Source organism: Rasamsonia byssochlamydoides (genome assembly GCF_041956645.1).
Source record: "Rasamsonia byssochlamydoides strain NRRL 3658 unplaced genomic scaffold VTN77scaffold_2, whole genome shotgun sequence".
Classification (NCBI taxonomy): domain Eukaryota; kingdom Fungi; phylum Ascomycota; class Eurotiomycetes; order Eurotiales; family Trichocomaceae; genus Rasamsonia; species Rasamsonia byssochlamydoides.
Window position 1 is genome coordinate 241361 of NW_027192385.1, and position 25962 is coordinate 267322.

The window sequence follows — 25962 nt, forward strand, 5'->3', positions numbered from 1 at the left end:
GGCAACAGCTCAGTCGCTGCATGCTTGAGGAACTCGACAGGTCACCTGCAGCATCGCTCAATTATAAATAGCAAGCCAATCCATCCTCAGCTCTCGTCGCATTCTTTCTTCTCAGCGACCAGTGTAACACAGCCGATATTAGAAGATTGGAATGTGACAAGAGCTGCAGGACTGTCACCCCCTGGTATTCAGAAATACTACCACACGCAGGAGCGGTCTCAATTCAAATCACCGGAAGGAATAAACCCAATAAACATGGCCACGGCGACGACGATTAAGCTGTCCATCGCTGACACGGGAGTTTTCAGTACGGGTGTGAGAGCTGATTCTGCCGAGGTTGCTAGTGAGGTTTTGCAAGATGACTTGCGAAAGCATCATATCTATTTCAATGAAGAACGATTCCATAGTAAGTCGTCGGGCTCTGTTGATCTAGGATATCTCTGGCTGCCTATGGCATATCTAACAGTTACTAGATCACATAGTTCATCATGTACTGTCCCTATTTGCTCTTGGAGCACCTCCAGAGGCCATTAGGGCTGCCTACGAGCGTGGAAGCAGTTATCAGAGACCAGTCTACCCCGTGGACGAGGGTGTTGTCAACACAATAATTGAGAAACACCAGTTCCAAGATTACCTAGGAAAGGAGGAACATTACTCGAATTTTCTGGTCTTTTTCCAACGAGAACTCGATGCAAAAGGGGTAGAAGCTGTCCTGAATGAGCATCTGTTTGCCGGAGATGACCATGCAGAGGATCTATTGGTGAGAATGTTTGCAGGTGCGTTGCCGGTATTTTATTTCCTGTTCTCAGCGTTAACAGACCCCTACCGAACCAGGCTTTCTCCATCCGCTGATACACCTCGGGTTTGGCATCGAGTTCAATCAGCCGGCGATTGTCGCAGAGGCTCTTGCCCAGGCTGCTACTCACGACCGTTGGATCGGAGATTATCTGCTGCCCGCGGAAAAGGCTTCCGCAGGAGTCGGTTCACGGGGAACCAAGACGCTTGTGCAGCTCCTTGACGAAGTCCGCCAGGACAGCACGCTTGCACAGTCCGTGCACTGGTCTGATGGCAATAAGATCCGAGACGGTATTATGAAGAGAGGCCCTAATGAGATGGTCAAATACGCCAGTCAATATACTGTTTCTGAGGATCAGCTGGAGGAAAAGTTAGCGGAGATGATTAATGCCGTTGGTTAGTCGCGTCGGCAATGCACCTAGAGAAATATGAAGTTGACTGCTTATCAACGACAGTTTACTCCACCGTGACGGCCCAGCATCCCCCCAAGGAAATCAAGTTTGACTTCTTCCTCATGCACTGCGTCAATACCTCTATTTTCTACCCGGCCTTCCTCTCGCGTCCCTGGATCAGTTCGCGCACAAAGGTCCGTCTCCTCGAATGGAAGGGTCGCATGGACCTCGCCATGTACGTCTCCCGTGGCGTACCCAAGCTCCTGCTGGAGGAGGTCACAAACTACCCAGCCACCAAGGACTGGGGCGCGATCTTCCACAACAGCGTTCTGCACCCGCGGGATGACGGACATGTGGCGAAGATGGTACGCGCCGTTGCGAACGGAGAAAGAGTCTGTAAGCCATTCGAGGGCCAGGGGAAGGAAAAGGGATTCGTGATCCACGGAGACATGTGGCTGAAAATCGGGAACATGAGTAAGTTTGAAGCTCTTCCCGATATTGCATAGCCAGAGACCTTCCCTCAATAGGTATGTATGCGCGAAGAAAGGTGCTGACATACGAGCAGTTATCGACTCAGTATCCCGCCCCGGTCCGTTGTGGGTCCGTTCGACAGGTTTTGATGAAGCATGGGCAGGCTTCGAAGATCGGCCTCATCTGTGAGGGTTGTGAGTGTCGTACTGTGGTTAAAAATACTATGTTAAAAATACTATGTTCAATGCTGGCCATTGTTAATCAGGACCAAGTGAGAGGATGAATTGAGACTGAAACGAATGTGATGAGGACTGCATAAACGTATATGGTTGTACGTATTTGATAGTGCCAAATCATGTATTGTATAATCTTTCGAGTCGAGAGCAACTGGAATGCGATGTTTCGTGATCAGATTAGCTGGGTGAGCAGACCTCGCACTACCAAACGATTAACATAAAGTGGATGAGGGTCAAATGTATCATGCGGGGACCAATGAGATACTAAGCTGTAGCCATGTCTATAACACAAGCAAGTGAAAAAGAAGAATGCCAGTGAAAATGGCTATCAAGACATGCTTGGAGAGTGTGCAATCGTAGAAGAGACGAGAATCGTCAAGCGACTGAAAAGGAAAGTTTGCACTGTTTGATGTTGATGTGGTCACGTGGAGATAGCTGAACAGCATGACTTGCCGCTAGTTGCCGCCTTGGAGGAGTTTCGATGTCATTCCTGAGATCGTCAAGAGCTTCAGATGTCGACTCCAACGACGCTTAGAGACATCTAATCTGAGATACCTTCGTCGTTGTTCGTTGTATCCGGCTTAATCAGCTACAATGGGGAACTCTGGCAACGACCGTTCCAGCGACCAGAAGCCCAACAGCTCCCCCGCCCCTCCTGAAACGCCGCCGCGGTCATGGCTGGATGAAGAGAACCCATTCATCGCCTTTCGTCGCTACGCCGATGAGCAGATTTCATCTATGCTTCAGTCAGTGATGGGTCTGCCTTCTATCGTGACTCCACCTTTTCCAGATAAATGGCCTAGCTTTCCTGACGAGCGCAACCTTTCTCGACAAAGAAGAGGAGATGACGCCGACTTGAACACGAATGCCGATAGAGACAGCGGATCCGACTCCACTAGTAACAGCACAGGTCACGACCAAAGGCGGGATGGACGGAGGTGGTCGGACTGGGATGACTTTGAGCGGTGGCGCTTCCATTCTCGACGACCGTTTGATTTCTTCGGTTTCGACTCCTTCTTTGATGACCATTTCCCCTTCGGCTTCGGCCGCTTCCGCCCTTTTCATCCTTTCTTTTCGGATCCCTTCTTCTCGGACCCCTTCTTCAGTGGAACGGACTCTCAGGCGTGGCCGATTCCTTATCTCTTGTTCAGTCCTTACTCCCCTTTACACCTTGAGCGCTCGCGCGAGAGAGACCGTCATCACAGAGGCATCTTTTCAAGGCTCTTCTCGGCTCTGAAGTCGACCGCCGAACCGGATCAATCGGAACCTCGGTGGCGGGATGCTTTCGAGGATCTCGTGCGAATCGAGAATGGCCAGCCCATGCTAGACCGCAGTCCAGACTCTGACAGCAGAAAGGAGACGGGCAATGAATGGCTGCGGGGGCTCGTCCAGAGAGGTAGTCTGGGTAACAACTGGAAGTTGATTGCGGGGCCGAACGACAATTCTCCCTGCCACATCGTTTTGGAGAGGGTTGAACAGCGCGACAATGGCAAATCCTCGACATCCGAGTCGTCTCCCGCCAAAGTCGAGGACAAGAGAAACGTGGAGTCGGAGAAAGCAGAAGCAGAGACAGAACTAGATCTGTATGATCGATTCCTTCAAGACATTTTCGATACCCATGAACGCGAATACTCCCGAGCCTTTGCAGACAGTCCTCTCATGCGGCTGTTGTACGACGAGAGGAAGCGTCACCTCGAACAATGGGAGGAGAGAAGACGGCAGTGGGAAAAGTACTACAGGGAGCGCGAGAATTGGCTAGAACACGCCGACAGCGGAAACAAGAGTGACACTCGCAATGCGGAGAGTGATTTGTCCGCAGAACTGCGCTCTTCTGGAGATGTCAACTCTGAGCCTTCTGTCGTGTCGACGTTGACAACGAGAGAACGAAGGACGTTGCCGGACGGTTCGGTGCAAACGAAGATCGTCAAGACCAAGCGTTTCTCCGATGGCCGTGAGGAAAGCAATGAGTCTGTGGAAGTTGTCAATCCTCCTGCGCAACCCACGCGCGCGTCCGATAGCAACAGCAGTGCATCAGACGGCAATCAAGATGGCAAACCTGGCAATGAAGATGGTAAACCTAATGGGGGGTGGTTCTGGAGGGGTTGAACGAGGTCTTGTCCAACGCCATCTAACGAATTTCCTTTGACCGTCATATGTTGTCTACGTCCTCTGCTACTCCACTCATTCCGCTAGTAATCCCACTAAGACCATATCATGCAGCAAGCATATTAACGTTATAGCATTGCTATGGTTGTTTTTCAGAATCTGTCCTCACTCATCGCTCATCACTCACTCCTCCCTTCACCCTTCACCCTTCACTCTTCTTCTCCACCTCATCTCATCTTTTTCCTTTATTCTCTTACCATCTATCTGAAATATTCAACCATCTAACATATTCTTCCTTCAACATAGCGTACCTGCTCCTAGTCCTCTCTTCTCTTCTTATACTGTATGTACATTACATACATACATACATACTAGCTTAGTATCTCAATTTGTTTTCTTTTCGGGCAGAAAAAAAATGAGTGAAGAATGACCATCTACCTCCTATCACTGTGTAGTCGAATAATTACGAGCCGACGAGAAAAGAAAATGCTCTTGCTTGATTTATCTGTTACTTGTTTATTATAAGTCACTATATATGTAGGTAGCCGTCAGATCTACCTAGGTAGGTTAGGTACCACCTATCATCCTTTGAGCTGGGCTGACCTAGGCGTAGCGTAAAATAGATAAGAGGATTGCGATATACTCTCTTTCTCTCCCCCCTCTAGAGGAGACAGATAGATAGGTAGGTAGGTAGGTAGATAGATCAATATCTTCCGAAGTATTAATGTGAGGACAAGGATATGGACAAGGATGCAATGCACTGAGGTCAAGTCAAGTCAATGATTCATTCAATCATATTATTCCTGCTCTGCGCAAGATCGGTTCGTGCTAAGCTTGTAGTGTATTGTGTAAACTTGCTCCTCCCCTCGTCGCCCTTCCGGACTTCTTGCTTCATTGCTTTCTCTTCTTCTATGCATTTATTCCCGACACGCTATGTGGTGTCGACATTGTGAATGAATTCCGGGATTCCGGAATCCCGGAGTCTTTTCTTTTCTTTTCTTTTGTTTTGTTTTTGTTTGGTCTCGGTTAACTAGCTCTAAGTTAAGTAGAGATAGGAAGAGGGAAAATCGAGATGCGATAGGAGAGGGTTACAACGTAGAGAGGTGATTTTTGAAGCTAGCGAATTCATCTCACTTGCTCTCAGTCTCGGTCTGGGCTGGGGCTGCTGCCGCAGCCTGCGCGCTCTTCCGACTCTGCCCCCACTCTAGGGGCCGGACCCTCATGAATTCGTCCAGAATCTCATCCGTGATCGCTGCCCGGCGCTCCTGGTAAGCCTTGACGAACTCCTGGAGTTTGGCAATGCACTTCTTCTTCAGCTCTCCCGTGAGAATCTCGCCTTTCAGGTATCCCGTGCGGATCCGCTCGAGTTCCTCGTCATCATCTTCGAAGAAGCTGAGGTACTGGAAAGAGACGTCGACGTCGGGATTGCCTCCATACCGGCGCTGCTCTTCCAGTGTGTCGCGACCGCCGGAGAAGGCGTATTTATTAATCTTCTTTTCACTGTAGAGAAAAACACAAGTTAGTGGTGAACTCAACCAAGGAAGAACTAGAATAAGACTGGGTTCCATACATCTGCTTAGGAGTGTCAACCATAAAGATGGCACTCGTGTCGATAGACGAGCTCATCTTCGAGCCAGGACCCTGAAGGGCTGGGAAGAACTTGGCGTGGATCAAGGCGGGCTTCGGATACCCTAGACGCGGCGCAACATCACGGCAGACTCGGAAGTAGGGATCCTGGTCGATGGCGCACGGAATTAGAGAGGGAATCTTTGCATTCTTCTTCTGATTCGGTCCAAAGATGTGAGGGAAGGTGGTCGCGAAAGCCGTCGCGGACTGGACGGCCACGAAGTGGGATTTGCCGATGTTATCACTGTAGCAAACCGAGTCAGAATCTGCTCGACGCAGGTTGTAGGAAAATCCGTACCTCTCAGTAAAGCCAAAGACAGCTTTACTGGTGTTGTACGTGATCAGACGCGAGATCTTAACGACATTCTCGTAAAAGGCACCGCCCATGAAATCAAAGTCGCTGAAAAGGAACGTCTTCTTGGGATCGAAGCCCACCGCCAGAATATCCTTCGCGTTGTTGCGGGTGAACGTTCGCATCTCCTCAATCGTGTGATTCTTCTTGCCGAAGATGATTTTCTCGTCGTCAGTCATCATGATGACGAGCGGAACGTCGAACACATCCTGGAGCCATCTAGATGTCGTCAGCCTTGTCGATACACTAGGTTCGCAAGATTGGGGCGAAACTGGGCGACGAACTTGGTAAACGTGAAAGGAACCATATGCCCCAGATGCATGCTATCACTGCTAGGCCCCCGACCCGTGTACAGGAAGAAAGGCTCGCCCTTCTCGTGCCGACTCAGGATCCAATCGAGGTCGCGGTGGCTGAAGACGAGGCCTCTCCTCAGGAACGGGTGCGGCTTGTGGCCAGTCACCCGCTCGAAGCGCTCGAGGAGTTCTGGCGTAATCCGCTGCGTGCCAAACGTGTCGACCAGACGGTCGTAATCGATCGCCTTGAGTTTCCCGTCGACAATTGCACCGCTCACGCTCCACGGGTTGACATCCTGCGCCATCTCGATGGGCGGGGCGGCGGCGGTGTCGCCGGGGGCCTGCGAAGCCGACGACTCATCGGTCTTGAGGGCCTGAATTCCTTCGGCGATTTTGGATTGGGTAACCTCGTCCGTGGCCATTGTGAAATACAGAGGGGGTATCTAGGAATGCAACAAAAAGAAGCTGCACGCACGGAAGAGGGGACGAAACACACAGGCGATCGATAGAGTGGGGGAACAGGAGGTAATTTTTGATTCTGCCGTGAGTCGGCGGGGAAGGCGATAACGGCGGGGTGGACACCTGAGGCAGAAACCTTTCATCGCCCGTTATTCTAGGAAGGGCAACACTAAACAGGCATGACTACCCCTGTCATCAATTAACTGCTTCAACCTGTTAGTGCCATTTGTAGCAGAGACAGAGGCTGATAAGAATGGATCAGCTTACTTGGCCTACTGCCTGCAAACTAAAGCAATGTGTCTTCTATGGTGAGCAAGGCGGTGAGCTTTGCTGGCCATTCATGACACAGCATTGCTTAAACGCGAAGCCAAGAGGGGCTGACTAAGCAGCACGTGCTTATTTAGTTAACTATCGCCTTGATGCTGTATCCTGATTATGTAATCAGATTGGTGTTTCCTAGTTAGGTATTATTATCAGCCAAGGGGATAATGAGACGAATTTTAAAGACTACCTTGGTCAATTCTCAAATTGACGATAAGTGAGAGCTACTTTTTACCGGGAAAATCAAGGATCAGGCATGGCGTGGGTGCAAGACTCTAGAGATTCGAAGGTACCTAGGGTAGGGATTTGAATTCGAACAAATTTACTCCATCTCCATCTCACAAACAAACAAGTTTACTCTCCATCTTTCCAAAAGTTCGTGTAAATAAGTCCTCTTCACAAGCGCATTCTAATCCTAAACGACATCCCTTGGCGTCCTGTGTGGCTCACTAGAAAGTGTGGATGGCGGCTTGCCAGATCCTGCAGGATATTCATCTCCCGTGTATTCTTCATATCGTTGCATCATGTGCGGCACCGCACTTTCTTCTAGTCTATAAGCAGGCAACACTTGGCGGGAACTCTGCAACATCGTGTCGGATCGTACGGGCTCAAGTTCCATATTATCGTGGCTGCGCGGTCTCTCTGGCATAGACGCAGCAATATCGTAACCGAATATCTGAGGTCCCCCTCTGAAGAGCATCGCAAAAGCTGTCGAAATACCACGAGAAACGTCGGAAAGATTCATGACATCCAGGAAGGCCCGCCAGGTGGGCATCCGGTGGGGGTGCTTGTGATAGATACGAGAGCCGAACGCCCAGTGAAAGGTGAGGGAGAAGAAGAGGGATTCAAGGGCTGTCAGCATCATCGGAAGTCCGTAGTAGATGTCGTCATACGTCATGGTGTTGGAGGGCTGGAAGACTTTGCCGTTGAGAAAGCCGAAGATGATCTATCATGAATCAGCTATATTGCATCAACCGTGTGATGATGAGCTGATAAAAGCGCACCTCTTGAAAGAATTGGAAAATCACAATTCCTTTGAAGCTGATGATTTTGGCCAACGCGTGGTTTTGAGGGCTAATTTCTCCCTTGCAGCGTCGGTAGAATCTGATGACGGCGGCTACGGCGCCACCAATGATGAAGATATCAACCAGGAGGAGCTGAAACCAACTCAGTCAGCAAGAAGTGGTAGATGAGGAAGACATGAAAACGTACCCAAACATGGGCGTATTTCGGACTGAGGGAGTTTGTGCAATAAACCCCCGCTGCTTGTGTCGCGATTTCTATGCCAGCCGATATCGTTTTCGTCACTGGAAATTGGAAGACAGTAATCCATGTGCGCTGCGTCAGTACATCAGTTGACTGCGCTTCTTTTTATCTTGGAACTTTAGTGCCCACGTTAAACCATTTGAGGCCTCCTCCTAGGATAACGTTGCCTTCGTTATCCTTGTATTGCAAGTTTTCGAAGAACGTGGCCCGTTTGTTCTCTTCCGGGCAAACGTATTCGATGAACAAGAGGAATAAGGCCGCAACGCAAAACGCCTCGTAGACTTCGATGAGCGGCTTGATATAGATCGAATCCTGATAGAAAATAACTGACAGCAAGGCAACAACGCAGAAAAAGACCGGCAATGCAATGATTCGCACATGTTGTCGTTGCTCCTGTGGTCTCGTGTACCAATGCAGGTGCTTCCAGATGAGAAGGACGGTGCTCGCTAAGGTCAGGCATAAAGATGCAAATGTAGTATAGATCATGAGCTTCTTAAAGGTGATGCCAATCGACAGCGGTTCACCATGTTCATCAGGTAGTGGACGCGCGCATGTGAAGTTAGAGCTGCTGCCCTGATCAAATAATAAACCGCGGGATAAGAGAAAATTTGCCATGGATCAGAACGAGATAGGTCATGAGCTTGACGAAGTCTCTCACAGCAAACAGGAACAGAAACACGAGATGCTAGGGATGTCCCCTTATTATAATTCTCCTGGTCCACGGAACTATGGATCCGTAAAATGGCTGTGAGGCAAGCATTGTATGGTTACTGTGTCAGCGAAACGATATGCAGGTATGTGGGCGCAGTGCGCTCAGAATCACTATCCTAATTAATGCTGGAGCAGCTTCTGGCCCTCGTAAGGGAAGAAATATATAATTGACCGATGAGAGCTGCATAGTCTTAGACTCAAAACGCTCTATAAAATGGAAGAAGAAGAATAGTGGAATTCAATTCGATTTCCCCTTTGTTATGTTTAAAATCACGGGTTGTTTTTACGCTTTGCAAAGGTATCTGGACGTGCAAGCAGCATACGTCATCTCACCAAATCCCAAGAAATAGCAATAGATCTAAGCGGCTGCGCCTGCTTTTTATGATCGACGGGATCGTGGACAAAAAGGGTATAGTTTACGCCAGGAGTGGACCTAGCGGTCGATTGGACTGCTTTCCCCGGTTCCACTCACTTAGCTCCATCTCCATACCCCGAGAGAGTATCTCATATTTCCATTGTCTCAACTCACTACTCATGGTGATCCAATGCTGGTCGTGTTCGTTGTGAAATTAGATGATCCGTGAACATGCCATCGAGGCGTTCTCACCAAAATTCTCATCATGGTTGTAAGCAATGCAAGCAGGCCAGAAAAAAGGTATGTGGCAGGCAAAATTCGCTGAGAAATCCCAGTAGTTGCGTTTTAGCGAACTCGATTTCAGTGGCTGAATGGTCTTTTTTTCTAGTGTGATGAGGGGCAGCCGTCCTGCAGAAGATGTCGGGATCGGAATCTGCAATGTACGTACCATCATCTGCAGTCTTCCTACAACCCGTTTGTCCAATACGATGCCAGGCCCTCATCTCCTCGTCCATCCCTGAAAAGGCCATCCTTAGAAGTGGAATCTCCTGCCGCTTGCCTCTCGAATCCCTCGGATGACTATGGCGAGATGTTTCTCGCCCACCACTATTTCACGGTGATTTCCAAGTCCATACAGAATACTCCCAAGGAGGAGAATTTCAGACACTGGGATTCTGCTATTCGCTGTCACTATTCGAGCTGCCCTTTCATCCAATACGGTGTCTGTGCCCTGGCATCCCTTCACCTGGCCATGCTTTATCCGCACTCGCGTGCTTCGCATCTCGCCACGGCGATGAAGTGTCAAAACATGGGTATCTCGAAATTTCAACCCGTTCTGTCCAATATTTCCTCTGGCGATCTGGAAGCGTGTTTGACCTTTGCCGGCATTTTGACCATTTGCGCATATGCCTCTTCAAGAGCCGCGACGGAGACGGAGACGATCACAGATGCGCTCCATGGTCTCCGACAAGTCATGTCACTCTCTCAGGGGGTTAAATTACTCTACCAGATGAATAATAAGTCACACCAAATAGACCAGGACCAAGATACCCTCAACAAGCACATCCGGCAGAAGATCCAACAAGCTCGCACGCACGAAGTTGACTGGATTCCCGAAGGGCAAATCTCCCTGGACCAGCTCTCCGAGTATGTGCTAACGTCATCACTGGAAGATGAGAATCTGAGATCAATGTATCTATCCACTATCTCCAAGTTAAAGACGACGATGCGATGTGACGCGGCCAAACCGGGCGTGGCCAGCTTTGTAAATTTGTTCTCCGCCACTGTTGCGCCTGAGTTCCTCACGGAGCTGGATAGGCGTCGTCCACTTGCGCTGATAATCGCGGCACACTACGCTGTCTGTCTCCATGGAATAAGAAGATATTGGTGGATGAAAGGCTGGGGCAAGAGTGTCGTTCAGGCCGTGGCAAAAGAGCTGGACCCGCACTGGCTGAAGTTTTTGGAATGGCCAATGCAGCAGACTTGTGTTGAGCTCTTTTCAGATATGACGATGAACATGGAAATCATGCCAGCGGAAACCTTGCCCTGTAGGTGCTAATTCTCTGACGGTAGCATGTACAGTACTGTTTCTGGACAAAATGGGAATCTCCGAGGGAAATGGAAGGTTTAATAGCGAAAGTTATGCCTCTTTTGTATGTACTATACGCTATTACTATTATTGAAGGGGATTCTTAAAGTGAATCACCCCCTAAGCTGACGACACCGAGAGGCTGAGTCTCGACCAGAAAATGCGACTGATGAGCTTCAGGGCAATCTATAGAGAGGTCCGGTCATAACCGAGAAAAAGCTTCGTCTGGTAATACGACATGTATTGTATAGAGCTGCCTAATAATTGGTTCCCCTATCAGAGTGGGACAAGCTTACTGTCGAAATCTTTACCCTTTTCATGCTAGGGCTTGCGAACGGCAATAGGTGATCGACAATCCGGTACCATATACCTAAGTATCCATTCTAGAAATGGGCTAGTTTACGATGGACAATATCCAGTACACATGACACCAATTATCTGTCTGGTGCCAAGGGAGAGTCAAATTTAAGGGTTTCTCGTGGCAGTGTATCGATGGAGTTGCAGCTATATAAACTGCTTCTGCCCGGCTATGTGGCATGTCAAGCATCAATTCCATCAACATGAAGAATTACTTCGGTGCTATCCTCCTTTTCAACTGGCTTCTTCTCTTTGCGCGCCTGACCCGGGCGAATTTCACCGGCAGCAGCGAAGATCTGGTTAATCCTAACAGTGCAACTGTATTCTCGCTTGAGGTAGGTGGCATAGATTCCTTGGGCAATTAATAACCAGACCAATTACTGACTGCTCTAGTATGGCTACCCTCTACTCGGCTTCGCCAAAGTTGCGGAGCTGTGTCTGAGTCAGGTGGGCGTCAATCGCCTCCTCCGGTTTGAGACCCTGGCCACGCCGGACACGCGGACCGTTGTGTCGCCCAATGTCGACACGCTCTATGCCATCGGAGTGTTTGACCTCGCGGTGGACGACGTTGTGATTACCATACCAACCGTCCAGGAGAAAGATCGCTATTTCAGTTTCGCGTTCTACGATCCGTAAGTGGCCACCCCCGTCATCATAAAGAAGCTGATGTTAATGGCATCCATTCTAGTTTCGGTAGCAACTTCTTAAACCTCGGGTCCGTCAACTCCAGCTCGCCTGGGATGTATCTCCTGCGGCCGCAGGGGGAAAACGAGACCTGGGGTTATGAACCTTCCCTACCGGGCGACCCCTATCAAGGCTATATCAACTCGCTGACGGGAAATGGGATTCTCCTCATTCGGATTCTGGTGAAGAACAACACTACCGACGTCCCTGTCGTTCAGGGCTTGCTCGAGAGCAGTCAGATGACTCCTATCAGTCGCAGCACCGGTGACGCCAAACCCTGGCCTCCGCTGACCGAAGCTGTCTTTGCCGGATTGTCGAACCTCTCTCTCCCTCTCCAGACACTGGAGTTGACCGCTCGACTGCGACAAGCCAATCCACCCTTTGACTCCTCCGATCCGGCTGCTGTGGAAGCAAAGCTGACGGCCGCGGGCATTTCCAACAACGGGACATACAATCAACCTTTGGGGGTGGATCTGTCTTTGGCAAATGCACGGGCTCAAGAAGATATCAAGCTGTATTCCCTGGTTGGCAGGCAGGACCTTAACAACGACTGGGTCCGATACGTCCCACAGGGGATGTACAGCGACAACTTCGTAGCGCGGTCCCTGCTGGCTGACAACGGATTCCTGGACCTCCAACCGTCGCAGGCATTGTACCCGTTCTCGACGGCCGCAGCATCGATGTCCCTCGACGCGGGGGACGCTTACCTGTACGAATTTTCCGGAAAACCGCCCACAGAGACCGACGGCTTCTGGAGTCTCACCATGTATGACGCGGAGCACTTCCTCGTACCGAATCCGTTCAATGTGTATGCCATCGGGGACAGGAGCAACATCACCTATCCGGATGGCTCGCCGGTGTACGGTCCCGGCTCTGACGACGCAGAGAACCGCCCGTTTGAGATCCTTATCCAACCGGCCGATCTCGTTCCTCCCGCAAATTGGACAAACAAGTAAGTTCTTACAACAGACCAACAGACTGTTGATGAAATTCTAGCTGACAAGCGTGTCTCTATCACAGCTGGCTCCCGGCGCCCAGTGGCAGCGCCAATTTCTCTGTTATTTGTAGGTCTTCTTTCTAAGCATCTCGACCGGCAGAGGTACTGATCTGATAACATATAGTCCGGTTATACGCTCCCACCCCGGCTTTGACCAATGGCTCGTGGTTATATCCGAAGGTCACCAAGATCAGCGCTATTCTGGGCTGACCTAGTTGAACTGGCCAAGCTGACAAGCTGACACTCTTACTTATCGAGTCAGCTCATTTTGCGCTGGACTGGTGCAGACGTTTTACGCGTCGAATTGTGTACTGTATTTATAAGGAAAATAAGCATGTATCATAGATTGAGCTTCGTTTCGTTCCCTTTTCTTTGTTTTTTTCCCTTCTCTCTCTTTATTTTATTTTATTTTTTTTTAACCAATTCGTGATTTAAGAGCGTTAATTAATTAACAGTTAATTAACAGTTACCAATTAACTATGCAGTCACTCAATATATATATTATATTATATCCTCATCTCCTTCCGTCATAATACATACAATCCAATAATAACCAACTCCACGTCTGCCGCCCAGTGCAACAGTCTGCAGTTTATCTATCTATCTATCCTATCCACATCCACCAAAAATCCGTAAAAAAAAAGAAAAAAAAGAAAACGAAAAAGAAAACATCGTCACTATTCTTACGCAACCACTCTTGCTAATGACTCATTCTGCCTGTCATCATCAACATTATCATCACTATCATCACTATCATAACAACAAGAATAAGGAAGGAGCCAGTTCAGTTCAGTTCGGTTAAGTTCGAACGGAATCCATTATTGCTGGGAATCTTGCCTGCCTATACAGTATATATCATCTTCTTTGGCAACGGAAACGATGAAGACGATAGATAGATATATACGTCTATATATTTTGACCAGGAACTAAATGTAAATCCTAGCTGACAAGTCTGTAGTCAATTGGAGATGATTAGAATCTCGAGAAAACAGGCTGATTACAAGTCCAAAACCTAAAGGGGTCGATATGGTTCCAGTCTCGGATAACCACGTGGCTCATGCTGAGATTGCTTTGTTCATAGAACATATGTAGAACATAAAACTCCTATGTAGAAACTTATAATATTTAAACAAAGATATCTCTTTTATATCATCACAAAGAGGTCGTCAAAAGAGGTCGCTTACTGTGTAATGTGCCGTTGTCTGTCGAGACGCATACCAAGTTGGGCATGGCGAATTGGTTACTGAGGCCACTGAGTTTGTTTACCTCAAAGAGTTTGACGGTCAAGTCCTTTCATGACTGGTACAGCGTTGTGTTTTGGCATCTCAGAAGACGACATCAGAAATAACCGGTTATTAGGCCAGTTGTTCAGGATTGTCTCAAAGGATAGATCTGGTACGACCAAATTGGAAGCATCGGAGGAAAGAGAGCATGCTGAAGAACAGCGTCAGCATGACCGCCCTCCACTAGCAATGCCTCTCCCGCATTCCATCTGTATAGAATTGTCAACTTGGTGCTATGGAAGCTGTATCACAAGAGTGACAACATTCTTGGGGCATCTCTAGTCTTGAATTCATAGATCGAGGAGTCGAATCCAGATTCTTACTGTTGAGCCATAAATCGAAATATTTGTCATGACTGCTTTCCGTAATGCAGTTGAGAGATATGAGGGTGCTTTTTTCGATGACTGTCTTCAACCTGTCAACTGGGTGGCGTCATCAACGTCGACCCTAACGCAGGAATTCTCGTTATCAGCCCGTCGGAGGTGAACCCCATTCCCCTATAGGTTCGATGCCTTTACAAGTGCAAGGTGACGTTGCACATGTATGCTCCATGGGTTGCAAAAATCAATGCTGTCGTTCGATCAACTGGGCTTTTTTCTGTTCCATCGACATCTCGCCAAAACTCAACCAGACGGACCTCGTGGACGCCTCTTCTTTTTGCCGGATTCCTCTATCTCGACTCGTTGCAAGAATACAAAGATTTCTTGCCAGTACCTGGGTCTCAATTGGGGTCGTGAGGGGAACATACCAGAGCATGTTAAGGTGTCATTCAAGTGGTGGATAGAGCCTCGATGCAATGGAACTTCGAGTGTCTCTTCCCTCGCTGCCGTCTATCAGAAGTGCTGTCAGATGTCGCCGAGAGGCGCATGGCGTGGATCTTGTAGGTCGACATTTGGTGATGAAAGGCCTCGATTCATCCACGCCAGCAGCCCCAACAACACACAACGATAACGAGCTCTTCAGAAGTTGCTCACCGCGAAGAGAGAGGAGAACAAGACGGTCATGTGGACAGTCCGGATTGAGAATGAGACTGTACTGCAGAAGAGACTGGTCAGCAGGTCTTTCTTTCGTCTGTCATCGGACCAGCGGATACAACGAAGAGGTTGCAAACGGACTTGGTGGATGGCACGAAGAAGTCAACCTTAGATAAGGGCAACGGAACAAAACCTGAGGTACAGACAAACAAAAAGAAAATAAGAGTAACGAACGGGGCCACGGATGCAGATGAGATGCATATGCATATGCAGGTCAAAGCAGTGGGGTATGGGGTGGTGATAAGAGGGGAGGACTCAGAGCAGCAGTATTTGGAAGGTGCAAGGTCTTCTGTCATTGGCGACTGCTAATACAACTACTTCACGTAATTACGTGTATCTAATATAATTAATATTCAATGACCCGTTTCAGCAGACAAATTGAAACTCAAGTTCTCCTATGAGACGGGTCTGTGACATGAATAATAATAATAATAACAATTTACTTCAAGGAAGTAAGTAAATTAGTCTACTGGGAAGTTTTAGGGGAGGGGGCCGGGATCAGTGGACCGCTGTTGCAACTCAACTCTCAACTGTGACAATATTATCTCGGCCCTATCAGCAGGAAAGCACCCCTGTCAGGAGATCATCAATCAGACAAGGAAACAAAACGACTAGGAGAGCTCTGGCTCGTTGATCCTGCAATTAGATCATTATTCCGATTTCTCGTTTTCTGTCTTTTCTTGCCTTGTCCTGTTGTCACTCAATCAGGTAACTGGCTCTGTCCTTAATTGTAACTTGGAAGGATTCGAATCGAGTCCCGATAAGGAAGGAGCCCTGGAAGATAAAGTTCGGCCCCACCTGCCGGGAACGATCCTCTCGGTTCGTCACGGGAATCTACGACTGGTTCGAGTTAAGCTTGTCCGCAAGGAAGGTGCCTACCGGGAATACGGGCCCCTAAAGAGATCTTAGGGTAGCATTTGCTGTGATCCTTCCCCAAACGTGGCAGCAAGACCAAAGCAGCGATAAGTTACGTCCAGCATACGCAAGCAGACTGCATGTCCGGGTTGATTGCAGTATTGTCCCCTTCAGACGGACATGATTATATGATGCACACAGGGGTGTGCAAAATGCAGGAACATTGGTCGGTTGAGAGAAGACGATATACGCGGTATCGATAGGAGATTGGATAATTAATCTCGATTAAGGTGGGGGGCTAAAGGTTAGACGATGCAACCTTGTCCAATGTTCCCCGCAGACGTGAGATTCACGGCGTCAACTGAAACGACCAGGGCTGTTTCGACTCCTGCACCATCGAGATTGCGACGTTAGCCAATCATCACCTAAAATCTGCCAAAGACGGCATTTGTTCTGCCGAGATGCTCTATTGACCAACCAAAGAAAACGAAAATAACCATGACGATGATTTCTTCTGGTCTGGCAGATTCTTACGGGTCTCGAAGCGGGGAACTGAATCAATTGTATGCGCCAATAGCTGACAGCTCTGCCGAAAATGAGATTATTAAATTGCCGGACAAGGGGTTACTCTCCGGTGAGGCTCTGGTACGGGAGTCAAATCGAGTTTCTGACAGGATGGGTGCTGCTCATTGGACGCGACGAAGACCGTTGGCGCATCGAAAGAAATCCTGAGGAATTAATTTCCGCCCTCCAGAATGCCGGGCCGATAGCGGTCGCCAAGTGGAATGGTGGGGGGTCGGCTGGCTCGAGGAATGCGACGTACCTGGAAAGGGAAGTCTTCAACATGCCGCAGACCGTTTCGAGATCCTCCAGTCCAGTCCCTCCCGGCGAAATACCTTCTTCGACTTGTGGGGAGAGATGCAGGTCTGCATGACCATGTCTTGCATGGAGGACTCTGCGTAGCTCGTATCAAGAAGGCAAAAAGTCCGTCTGTAGGGACATGCCTATTCTGGTGGAGATTTCCTGTTCCTGGAGACTTGCATATGTGGAGTACCTTACCCAAGGCGTCAACTCTTGACAACGTTTGGCTGGCCGATAGATCGGCATCTGATCGACCGGAGCTTGGCACCTCGTGGAGACTCGAGCATGAGGTTGTACCGCCCGAATTATGATGTGTCTTGTTTTGTGTCTATCCGTCGCGCGTGCATGGAATAACAGGCGGTTGCAACGCTTGGTCCCGGCCACGAGCAAGCCGTGTCCGGACTGGCCCTGTGACCCTAACTAGTGATTAACCTTGTTAGCCTTTCCTATCTCGAAGCTGGAAATTGTCAAGAAGAGCCGGGAGGATGTCACCGGTGGCTTTGGCCCTTGAGAGCGCCCCATCGCGTTGCCTAGACTGGATATGGGCATTGTACTTTATCTCGAGCTCGAAAGAACTGGGTCTGAGGAAAGATGGTAGTGTTACATTCCGCTGTCATCGATCTCTGTTCCAGGCCTTCAGGGATGACGCGGCGGTCGGACACGCTGGTGATGGAAGGAAAAGCTTGTTTTGTTTGCTGGCTGCCGAATGGAAATGATACCAGCGAGATGGATGTTCTGGGGATAGCTCCGTTCAACCATGACTCTGTGTCATCTCGTGGTCTCTGATCCTTTCCAGATGGGGGCCTGATGATGGTACGCTGATGTGGAGTAATGGTAGAGTGAGTGGTGCAACCCTGATCACGCAAGAGGCACATCTCAGTTAACTTATAAAGAGGCCTTCGACTCACTTCATTCACAGCTCCTTCTCCTCCATCTGTCAGAGCCGGACAGCAAGCCTTTCTCTCCCTCTTCCATTCCTTCATTTACAATTTTCAGTGACTTCCATTCCTTTTTTTGATATCATATCTGCCATTCCTTGCACTCACCATGTCTTCCGTGAAGACCACCATTTTCCTCTCCGCTTTCTTGTCCGCCCTGCGCGGCGCTCAAGCTGCTTGGGATCTGAGCAGCTCGTCCAACATTGCCGTCTACTGGGGTAAGTAGTCCGCTGAGCGAACGAAGACCTACGGAGCTGACAGGGACTCTAGGTCAGAACTCCCTTGGAGCAACTGATGGTTCTATGCAGCAGAACCTGGCCTACTACTGCCAAAGTAAGTGATGCCGTCGTTTCGAGGCACAAACAATGACGCAGAATGGCTAACCTCACTGTCATTAATGTGCAGACTCGGACGTTGATGTACGATCCCGCTGACTACAACCGATTGGGCATTTACTCACTATCAACAGGTGTTTCAACTCGCTTTTGTGACTGTGATCAACGGTATTGGCGGTGTTCCGGAGATCAACTTTGCGAACTCGGGCAACAACTGCACCACCTTCGAGGGCACTGCTCTTCTCAACTGCCCCCAGATTGGGTGAGTCACGAATTTCTAGCTCATAAAAGAGAACCGTCGTTGTTGACTGAGTTGCAATCAGTGAGGACATCAAGACCTGCCAGTCTCTCGGAAAGACCATCCTCCTCTCCATTGGAGGTGCCACCTACACCGAGGGTGGTTTCACGAGCGAAGATGCAGCCGTCGCCGGTGCCAACCTGATCTGGGAGACCTTTGGCCCCGTGACCAACTCGTCGGCCCTCCGTCCCTTTGGCGACGCCGTCGTTGATGGCTTCGACTTCGACTTTGAAGCTACCGTGTCCAACATGCCTACCTTTGGCAACCAACTCCGCACTCTGTTCTCTCAGGACACTTCCAAGCAGTACTACCTGACTGCCGCGCCTCAGTGCCCCTACCCGGATGCGGCGGACAACCCCATGCTCGACGGTACCGTGTACTTTGACGCCATCTGGGTGCAGTTCTACAACAACTACTGCGGTCTTCAGTCGTTCACCCCCGGCACCACCACGCAGAACAACTTTAACTTCGACACCTGGGACAACTGGGCCAAGACCACCTCCCTGAACCCGAACGTGAAGGTCTTCGTTGGTGTTCCTGGTGGCCCCACTGCGGCTGGTTCTGGCTACGAACCGGTCTCTAGCCTTACGCCGATCATCCAATACGTCAAGACCTTCTCTAGCTTCGGTGGTATCATGATCTGGGATGCCACTCAGGCCTGGGCCAACACCGGATTCCTTTCCGGAATCGAGTCAGCCTTGACCAGCAGCGCGTCTCGCGTCATGCGCTCAGTTGTCAAACGCGACTACATCTAAACCAGCAGTCCATGCATCATCAAATCTCCGAACCCCTGGCAGGATTCGGAGAGGCGGCTGGACAGCTCCAAGTAACGGACCAACCCACATTCCTTTTACTGTAAAGAGTTCGATCGATCACTTTGCTTGCTTGCTCCATTCTCAGGATCTGTCAGTGACGGTTGGAGATCCGGGAAGAAGAGGGAGAGAGGGAGAGGCTTGGAGGAGGCGAGGTTGATTGACATGACAGGATAAATTCTGGTTGGCATTGTCGGGCATGTGCATGTCTGCATGTCTGTCGTTACCTCTTTTGCCTGACTGGTCGGGTCGTATTCATTGGTTGCGAGTCGATGACTCCAAACTCTCGTTCAAGATGTGGGTGTACATACTTTTTTTCCATTCACTTGTACATAGTTTGCGCACATATTATTGAAGTGTTGATATTGGGTTGGAGTTTCTCTCTCTTCTTCTTTCCCGCCAGTAAATTCGTCAATTGCAGTGTCATGTCCGATGTAGCTTGGTCAGCCAGTTAGGTATGCAGGTATGCAGGTATGTACAGTACGTTACACAAAAAACGGATAGATACGTGGTATGCAGATGATGCAGATACCCGATGTGTATAATGTCCGATGTACTGGAATGTAGCGAGGATGACCACCTCATCTGATTAATTGAGTCATCTTCCACTGCACCGCACCAGGTGCACTGCACACCCGACTCGACTCGATCTCACTTGACAGATAGACGGATATCGACAGATGGACAGATCAACAGATCTCAGACAGGAAGAGGAACAACAACAACAAGACACGATATATCGTTGCTAATGAATGGAGGGTTTTTATTTGATTCACTTAATTAAGATTGTGATTGTGAATTTGAGTGTACTGTACCGAGTTCTGTCGATTACAAAGGAACGTACAGTACACTACAAGAAAGAAGGGAAGGAAGGAAGTCAAGTCACATGAGTAGGTAGATTTCGCATATGACATGTGACCTTGTATGGATAAGGATAGGATACCATACCATACCATAGGACAGGTGATCAAGATTACATACACAGAGTCAGGCTGTCTCTCTCCCTTTTTTTTTTGGCAGTGCTTCAATAAGCTAAAGCTACCTCGCAATTTGTCCGCCAAGATTTACACATCAGGTCAGATTCGGGTAATTTAAGGTGCGTACTTAACCTAACGTTACTACCTACCTAGCAGGCTACTTGAGGTCTTTGTCTGAGCTTATGATGCATGCATAAGGTCAAGGTCTGGTCTGGTGGTTAAATAATCTACTCAACATTCTCTCCGCCGAGATTCATGAGTCACGACACTAGCTAATAGTTTGGTCTTTGTCAGTCATTAGGTCATATCAGGTCAGGTCAAGTCAGGTCGAGGCACTTGATGTTGGTCTTTGATCGATTAAGTAACCAAATCAGCATTTTGTCCGCCAAGCTTTGTGCATCACGACACTAGCAATTTAAATTGGTTTTGCCAGTCAGGTCGGGTCAGATTGAGGCAACTCTCGAGTCTTTGATTAAGTACCCTTGTTAGCTCAGCATCTTGTCCGCTGAGCTTTATTCTATGTCATCAGGTCAGGTCAGGTGAGGTCAGGTTCTGGACAAAGGTAATTTGAATGAAAGACTTGGATCAACCCACTTGACAAATTTTTTTTTCTTTTATATATAGCACGTATACTATAAACCTTGCATTTTGTCTGTTGTCATCTCCTGATAAGATGGGAGTTTATCTATGCCCTAACTGATGAGCTACATAGTAGTTGATTACCTACCTAGGTAGGTATAACAGAGATTTCCCATTCAGGATTGAACCATCACAAATAAATGCATAAATATTAAAAAAAGTAGCGCATCAGGCTTACTACATCTCTAGCTTTTTTTTGGAGAGGCTGCACACATATGCCTATCCTTCCCTTCTCCGTTGCCGTTCCCAGCCCTAGAACGAACCAGACCAGGACGGGACGTATAGAAACCATCCGTTTCATCCCCCACGTGGACAAGATAACACCCAACTCACATTGATTTTGTGCACTCCGTACTATGCGTCAAGATCATAATTCGGATCATCCCCAGCGAGGATTCTCCTCCCACCTCTCCACTCCCTCAGGGACCTCCACAACCGCCTCCTTGCACCAGACATGCGCCGCCTTGGTCATCATCGCCCTGTTCAATCCGACCAGACACCCGCCCTTGACGCACAGAGTGGGCTCTCCAGGGATCCGATCGATCAGACGCGCGCCGCAGTTGCGACAGAAGAGACACTCGAGGGTGTGGCCTGTGAGGGTTTGGCGGGTGTAGATGCCGATTGCTGCATTCTCATCCCCCTTTCCGCTGGTCGTGTTGTAATCATTATTGTTTTTGTTGTTGAGCTTTGGATCTGGGATCTCAAATACAGGAAAAATGACCGATATCCCATACGCGGATGACGACTGGTGTCGACATTCGGTGCAGTGGCAGACGAAGATCTTGATGGGTTCCGGGAGAGGAGTGGTGAAGCGGATGAGGGAGCATTGACAGCGGCCTTCCATGGTGATAGATAGAGTCAAAGGACAATATCTCCAAGATGTCTAGACATTGAGAAAAAGAGTTGCTTATGTACACTCAGGTGAAAATGAGATGAGGAATTCAATTGATGATAATATTGCCAGTTGCGCTACACATCGAAAGAGGGGTAACTATACCTAACCCACACCCCACATGCAAATGTTTCCACTGACTAGATCTGCAATTGATCAATTTCATTTGGGTTATTTTTTCTCCTTGATTCGGTTTCCGTTATATTAATAGCATTAGGATATAATAAAGCTGATAGATTATTCTTAACAGAGACTTTTGCGCCGATCCCAACCCTTTCCTATCTGAACCTTTCTCCATAACTCTATCACTCCCATTCCATTATGTATACTGCAATAAGATTGAATGGAACGGTATGCTGGCTACCAGCACACTTCGCAAGCTGCCTCCACTAGCACGACTGGCTGGAAATCATATAAAGAGATACAGGACACCCGTCTAATCTGCCTCCTCTTCCTCTCTCGAGGCGAGGATGTACCGACCCTTGGGTTCTCCCTCCTTCTCGTGTTCGATAGTGACCCGGGAAAGATGTGCGAGCAGGTTCTCCATCTGCATGTCTCCCTTGCTTCTCTTATGCCGGCCCAAATTCGCCAGCCACTTGAGCCTATTCAGAACATAGTACACCAATGCAATGACAATGGTCACACCAAGAGAATAGCCCCAGATTCGAACAACAGTGACAATATCCGTCCATCCGTTACGGGTCTCATGGTACGAGTCCTTCGGCTTCGTCGGCATGTCCTGGTTTGTAAACCAACCAAACAGACAGAAGATGGTGGCCAAGGCATCAACGCCGAAAATTGCTCCAACCAACTCGAGTGAGGGCCAAGTCTCCGCGCCGCGGGTCACAAAAATCAGCCAGTTTTCGGTTAGGGCCACTTCCAGAAAAAGGACTTCCTGGATGGAACCCCAGTTCTGGATGATACCCCCAGAGGGCAGGAACATCGTGCCACGAATCACCCACGTTCCCATGGCAAGTAAAATGCCGAGGATGATAGATATAACCCAGATCTTTGGGAGTTGCCATTCGACCGGTCGCATTTCAAACGAGGCATTATCATAGGCGACGGCGACCGTGGCCAAATCGGCAAATAGAGCCAGAAAGACCACAAGATCAGTGCGGATACTCTCGTTGAGAATAATCATTGACGTAACCAAATATATTTCCAGGTGCAAGCAGAGCGCAATACGGTACTGGATGTAGGCTTTCATGCGATGGAAGATCTGCCGTGCAACTTTGACCGAATCAATAATTGTCGATAAGCCAGGAGCTAGGAAGACAATGTCGGAGGCCGATTGAGCAGCCTCTGAGGCCCCTTCAACCGCAATGCCACAGTCTGCCTTCTTCAATGATGGTGCATCGTTAACGCCATCGCCAGTCATCGCAGTCAGATGACCACGCTCTTGAAGCATCTGAACCACTTGATATTTATGTTCCGGGTAAACCTCTGCAAATCCATCCGCCTTCTCTACCAGATCATGGGCCATTGCGCCGCTGAGGCCGCCACGGATGAGCTTCTCAGAATTATAAACCTTGGTGCCCAAGGCAAGCATCTTGCAGGTCTCCTTGGCAATGGCAATTGCATCACCTGTGAGCATTTTCACGCTGATCCCGAGATTCTGAGCCTCAGCGATAGTTTGCGCCGTGTCCTCACGCGGTGGATCAAACATGGGCAGCATACCGAGCAATTTCCAATCTTCCCCCTCTTTTTGAACAGCCACTCCTAGAGACCGGAATCCACGATGTGCAAATTCCTGAGCTTTTCGTTTGTACAACTCTGCCGTTCTTGGTGAGGTTTTCGTCAATGTCAGAACTGCTTTAGGCGCGCCTTTGGTGCATGTATATTTGACTCCCTCACAACTGACAACCGTAACAATTCGTTTTGACACCGGGTCAAATGGAGTAAACTTTTCGGTCTTCCAGCCTTTTCGGAGAATTTCTTTGGCCTTTGGATAGTTCCGCAGCGAGAGAATCGTCACCTTGTCGATGGGATCAAGCGCTTGAATATTATGGGACGACGCCAGAACGGCTACGGCCATCATCCAATTGACATCCACGCCCTCCGCAACATAAGGGCTCCGAATGCTCAATTTGTTGGCGGTGAGGGTTCCAGTCTTATCGGAACACAGGATATCGACGCCCTTTGGTACAGTAAAAATTAGTAAACTGATCGATCTGCTTGACAGGTCCGTAAAGGGTTCCACGTACAGCCAGTGACTCGATTGCAGTCAGCTTCTGCACAATCGCCTTCTTTTTCGCGAGGTAGGCTGCACCGACAGCCATGGTTGTGGTCGTGACGACCGGCAGACCAACGGGAACGCCAATGATCAGCAAGATCAGTGTATAGTGCAACAACGTCTGCTCCGGGGGATGAGCAATAGGGAGATGTCGATAGAAGCCGCCAATCCACGCCGCCAGAATCCATGCCATGACAAGGATGAGAAGACACGTTCCGATATTCTCCATCACAAGCTCAAAGTGTCCCTTCCCCCCAGCGCCAGCAACCATCGTTGCAGTTCGTCCGACGAACGACGTTTTTGCCGTTGTCTGCACGACGGCGTAGGCCTTTCCACGCTTGCATGCAGTCGTGTAGAAGACTACGTCACCCATATAGCGGTCAACAGCCAGAGATTCTCCCGTGATGGCGGAATGATCGCAGGCCAGGATCGGATACCCTTTGTTTTTGGCTTCTTCCTCTTCGCCCCCTCCACCTTCTTCTTCTCCTCCTCCGCCTCCTTCTTCCTTTTTCGGTTCCTCTTCACCAGGTAGCCTTGCGTCCTCTTCACGTTCTTCCCCACCTTGTTCATTACCACCTCCTTCCTCTTCAGAAGATTCTCCAAAGGCGCCTTCTTGTTGCATTCTCTTGAATTCTTCAAAGCCATTCGGATCATCGTAGGAACATATGACCTTGGCATCCGCTGGAACGACAGAGCCTTCGCTAACGACGATCTGTTTCAGCATGTTAGCAGATGTGCAACAGTGCTACCAGTTTCCAAGGTGGGGAGACGCCATACCACATCCCCTGGGACGAGTTCACGGGCGAGAATCTCCTGCTCCTGGCCCTCGCGAACGACCGTTGCTCTCATAGCGATATCACCTTTCAGACTAGAAACGACATCTGCGGCTTGCTTTTCTTGATACCAACCGACGGATGCGTTGAGAAACAAGATACCGATGATGACACCGAAGTCCACCCAATCTTTCAGACCAGCTGCAAGGAGCACGGCCAGCTCCATGACTGAAGACGACAGTTAGCATGTGGGAAAAAGAAGGCATAGAGAGCCTCACCGTATAAGATGGGACCCTGGAAGTAGGAAAGGAACTTGGCAATTGGATTCTCCTTTTCAGAGACTAGCTCGTTCCATCCCGAACGACGACGTCGATTGGAAACCTCTTCATTCGTGAGGCCTTGATGAATATCGGTGAGGAGCCACTCTTCCGGGAACTGCGGTGCCCCTTCTGCTTTCCGTTTACGGACACGTATCTTTTTCCAGGGGGCATACCACACCCTCTTCATCTCACCTTGCTGCTCCTCCTCAGGTTCCTCCTTCCCAGGCTCTCGGTACACAGAAACATACTTGATAATTCTCTCATACTCATCCAGACTCGGGTCATTCATGATGTTTGTCGCCCGCGACATTCGACGGGAGATGCGAGAGTTGCGTCGCTGTTCGCGGGATTGCTGCTGTTCCACATCATCGGAACGTCTCTGGCTGCCGGAACGTCGCTGGCTATCGGAACGCCGCCGGCTGTCGGAAGACATGATGTCTTCCTCAGGCTTTTCCCTCGGGGCCACAGCCAATCTTAGGTGGAAGGGATAATTGCCTGCTCTCCTGTGTCCTCTTCCTCCCTGCAACCTATGCAGTCGTACAGGTGCAGAAGGGGGGCGAGAAAGTATCACTGCAGTTGTAAGGTTTCCTGCAGATGGAGTGAGAATCTAAAAAGGATTGGAAGCTAGAGAGAAACGTCGTCATGGCCACTACTCCTGCTGCTTGTGCTCTCTGCCCCTCCCAGGCCAGTGAGAACGACC

At 49.2% G+C, this 25962-nt stretch overlaps 11 protein-coding genes across 11 annotated transcripts; 6 read left to right on the plus strand and 5 right to left on the minus strand.

The window, feature by feature from the left end:
- Positions 1–255: 255 nt before the first annotated feature.
- On the plus strand, positions 256–1847 carry VTN77DRAFT_2642 (uncharacterized protein; the record flags this gene model as incomplete). Its single annotated transcript, XM_069418504.1, has 5 exons — positions 256–406; positions 474–776; positions 835–1191; positions 1251–1661; positions 1753–1847. 5 exons carry the CDS (start codon positions 256–258, stop codon positions 1845–1847), a joined length of 1317 nt encoding a protein of 438 aa, XP_069282123.1.
- Positions 1848–2488: 641 nt separating this feature from the next.
- Positions 2489–4000, plus strand: VTN77DRAFT_2643 (uncharacterized protein; the record flags this gene model as incomplete). Its single annotated transcript, XM_069418505.1, has 1 exon — positions 2489–4000. The coding sequence occupies one exon, from the start codon at positions 2489–2491 to the stop codon at positions 3998–4000; it is 1512 nt and encodes a 503-aa protein (XP_069282124.1).
- Positions 4001–5130: 1130 nt separating this feature from the next.
- VTN77DRAFT_2644 (uncharacterized protein) lies at positions 5131–6693 on the minus strand (the record flags this gene model as incomplete). The annotated part of the gene is made up of 4 exons (XM_069418506.1): positions 5131–5500; positions 5571–5870; positions 5925–6197; positions 6263–6693. 4 exons carry the CDS (start codon positions 6691–6693, stop codon positions 5131–5133), a joined length of 1374 nt encoding a protein of 457 aa, XP_069282125.1.
- Positions 6694–7466: 773 nt separating this feature from the next.
- Positions 7467–7949, minus strand: VTN77DRAFT_2645 (uncharacterized protein; the record flags this gene model as incomplete). The annotated part of the gene is made up of 1 exon (XM_069418507.1): positions 7467–7949. One exon carries the CDS (start codon positions 7947–7949, stop codon positions 7467–7469), a length of 483 nt encoding a protein of 160 aa, XP_069282126.1.
- Positions 7950–8422: 473 nt separating this feature from the next.
- Positions 8423–8932, minus strand: VTN77DRAFT_2646 (uncharacterized protein; the record flags this gene model as incomplete). Its single annotated transcript, XM_069418508.1, has 1 exon — positions 8423–8932. The coding sequence occupies one exon, from the start codon at positions 8930–8932 to the stop codon at positions 8423–8425; it is 510 nt and encodes a 169-aa protein (XP_069282127.1).
- Positions 8933–9614: 682 nt separating this feature from the next.
- Positions 9615–10941, plus strand: VTN77DRAFT_2647 (uncharacterized protein; the record flags this gene model as incomplete). Its single annotated transcript, XM_069418509.1, has 2 exons — positions 9615–9683; positions 9772–10941. The coding sequence occupies 2 exons, from the start codon at positions 9615–9617 to the stop codon at positions 10939–10941; spliced, it is 1239 nt and encodes a 412-aa protein (XP_069282128.1).
- Positions 10942–12068: 1127 nt separating this feature from the next.
- VTN77DRAFT_2648 (uncharacterized protein) lies at positions 12069–12968 on the plus strand (the record flags this gene model as incomplete). The annotated part of the gene is made up of 1 exon (XM_069418510.1): positions 12069–12968. The coding sequence occupies one exon, from the start codon at positions 12069–12071 to the stop codon at positions 12966–12968; it is 900 nt and encodes a 299-aa protein (XP_069282129.1).
- Positions 12969–16508: 3540 nt separating this feature from the next.
- Positions 16509–17553, plus strand: VTN77DRAFT_2649 (uncharacterized protein; the record flags this gene model as incomplete). Its single annotated transcript, XM_069418511.1, has 3 exons — positions 16509–16590; positions 16856–17089; positions 17483–17553. 3 exons carry the CDS (start codon positions 16509–16511, stop codon positions 17551–17553), a joined length of 387 nt encoding a protein of 128 aa, XP_069282130.1.
- Positions 17554–18089: 536 nt separating this feature from the next.
- VTN77DRAFT_2650 (uncharacterized protein) lies at positions 18090–19368 on the plus strand (the record flags this gene model as incomplete). The annotated part of the gene is made up of 5 exons (XM_069418513.1): positions 18090–18198; positions 18251–18313; positions 18386–18399; positions 18450–18577; positions 18639–19368. 5 exons carry the CDS (start codon positions 18090–18092, stop codon positions 19366–19368), a joined length of 1044 nt encoding a protein of 347 aa, XP_069282131.1.
- A 2052-nt stretch (positions 19369–21420) lies between these two features.
- VTN77DRAFT_2651 (uncharacterized protein) lies at positions 21421–21885 on the minus strand (the record flags this gene model as incomplete). Its single annotated transcript, XM_069418514.1, has 1 exon — positions 21421–21885. One exon carries the CDS (start codon positions 21883–21885, stop codon positions 21421–21423), a length of 465 nt encoding a protein of 154 aa, XP_069282132.1.
- Positions 21886–22369: 484 nt separating this feature from the next.
- VTN77DRAFT_2652 (uncharacterized protein) lies at positions 22370–25695 on the minus strand (the record flags this gene model as incomplete). Its single annotated transcript, XM_069418515.1, has 4 exons — positions 22370–24073; positions 24141–24881; positions 24947–25170; positions 25221–25695. The coding sequence occupies 4 exons, from the start codon at positions 25693–25695 to the stop codon at positions 22370–22372; spliced, it is 3144 nt and encodes a 1047-aa protein (XP_069282133.1).
- Between the last annotated feature and the right edge of the window lie 267 nt (positions 25696–25962).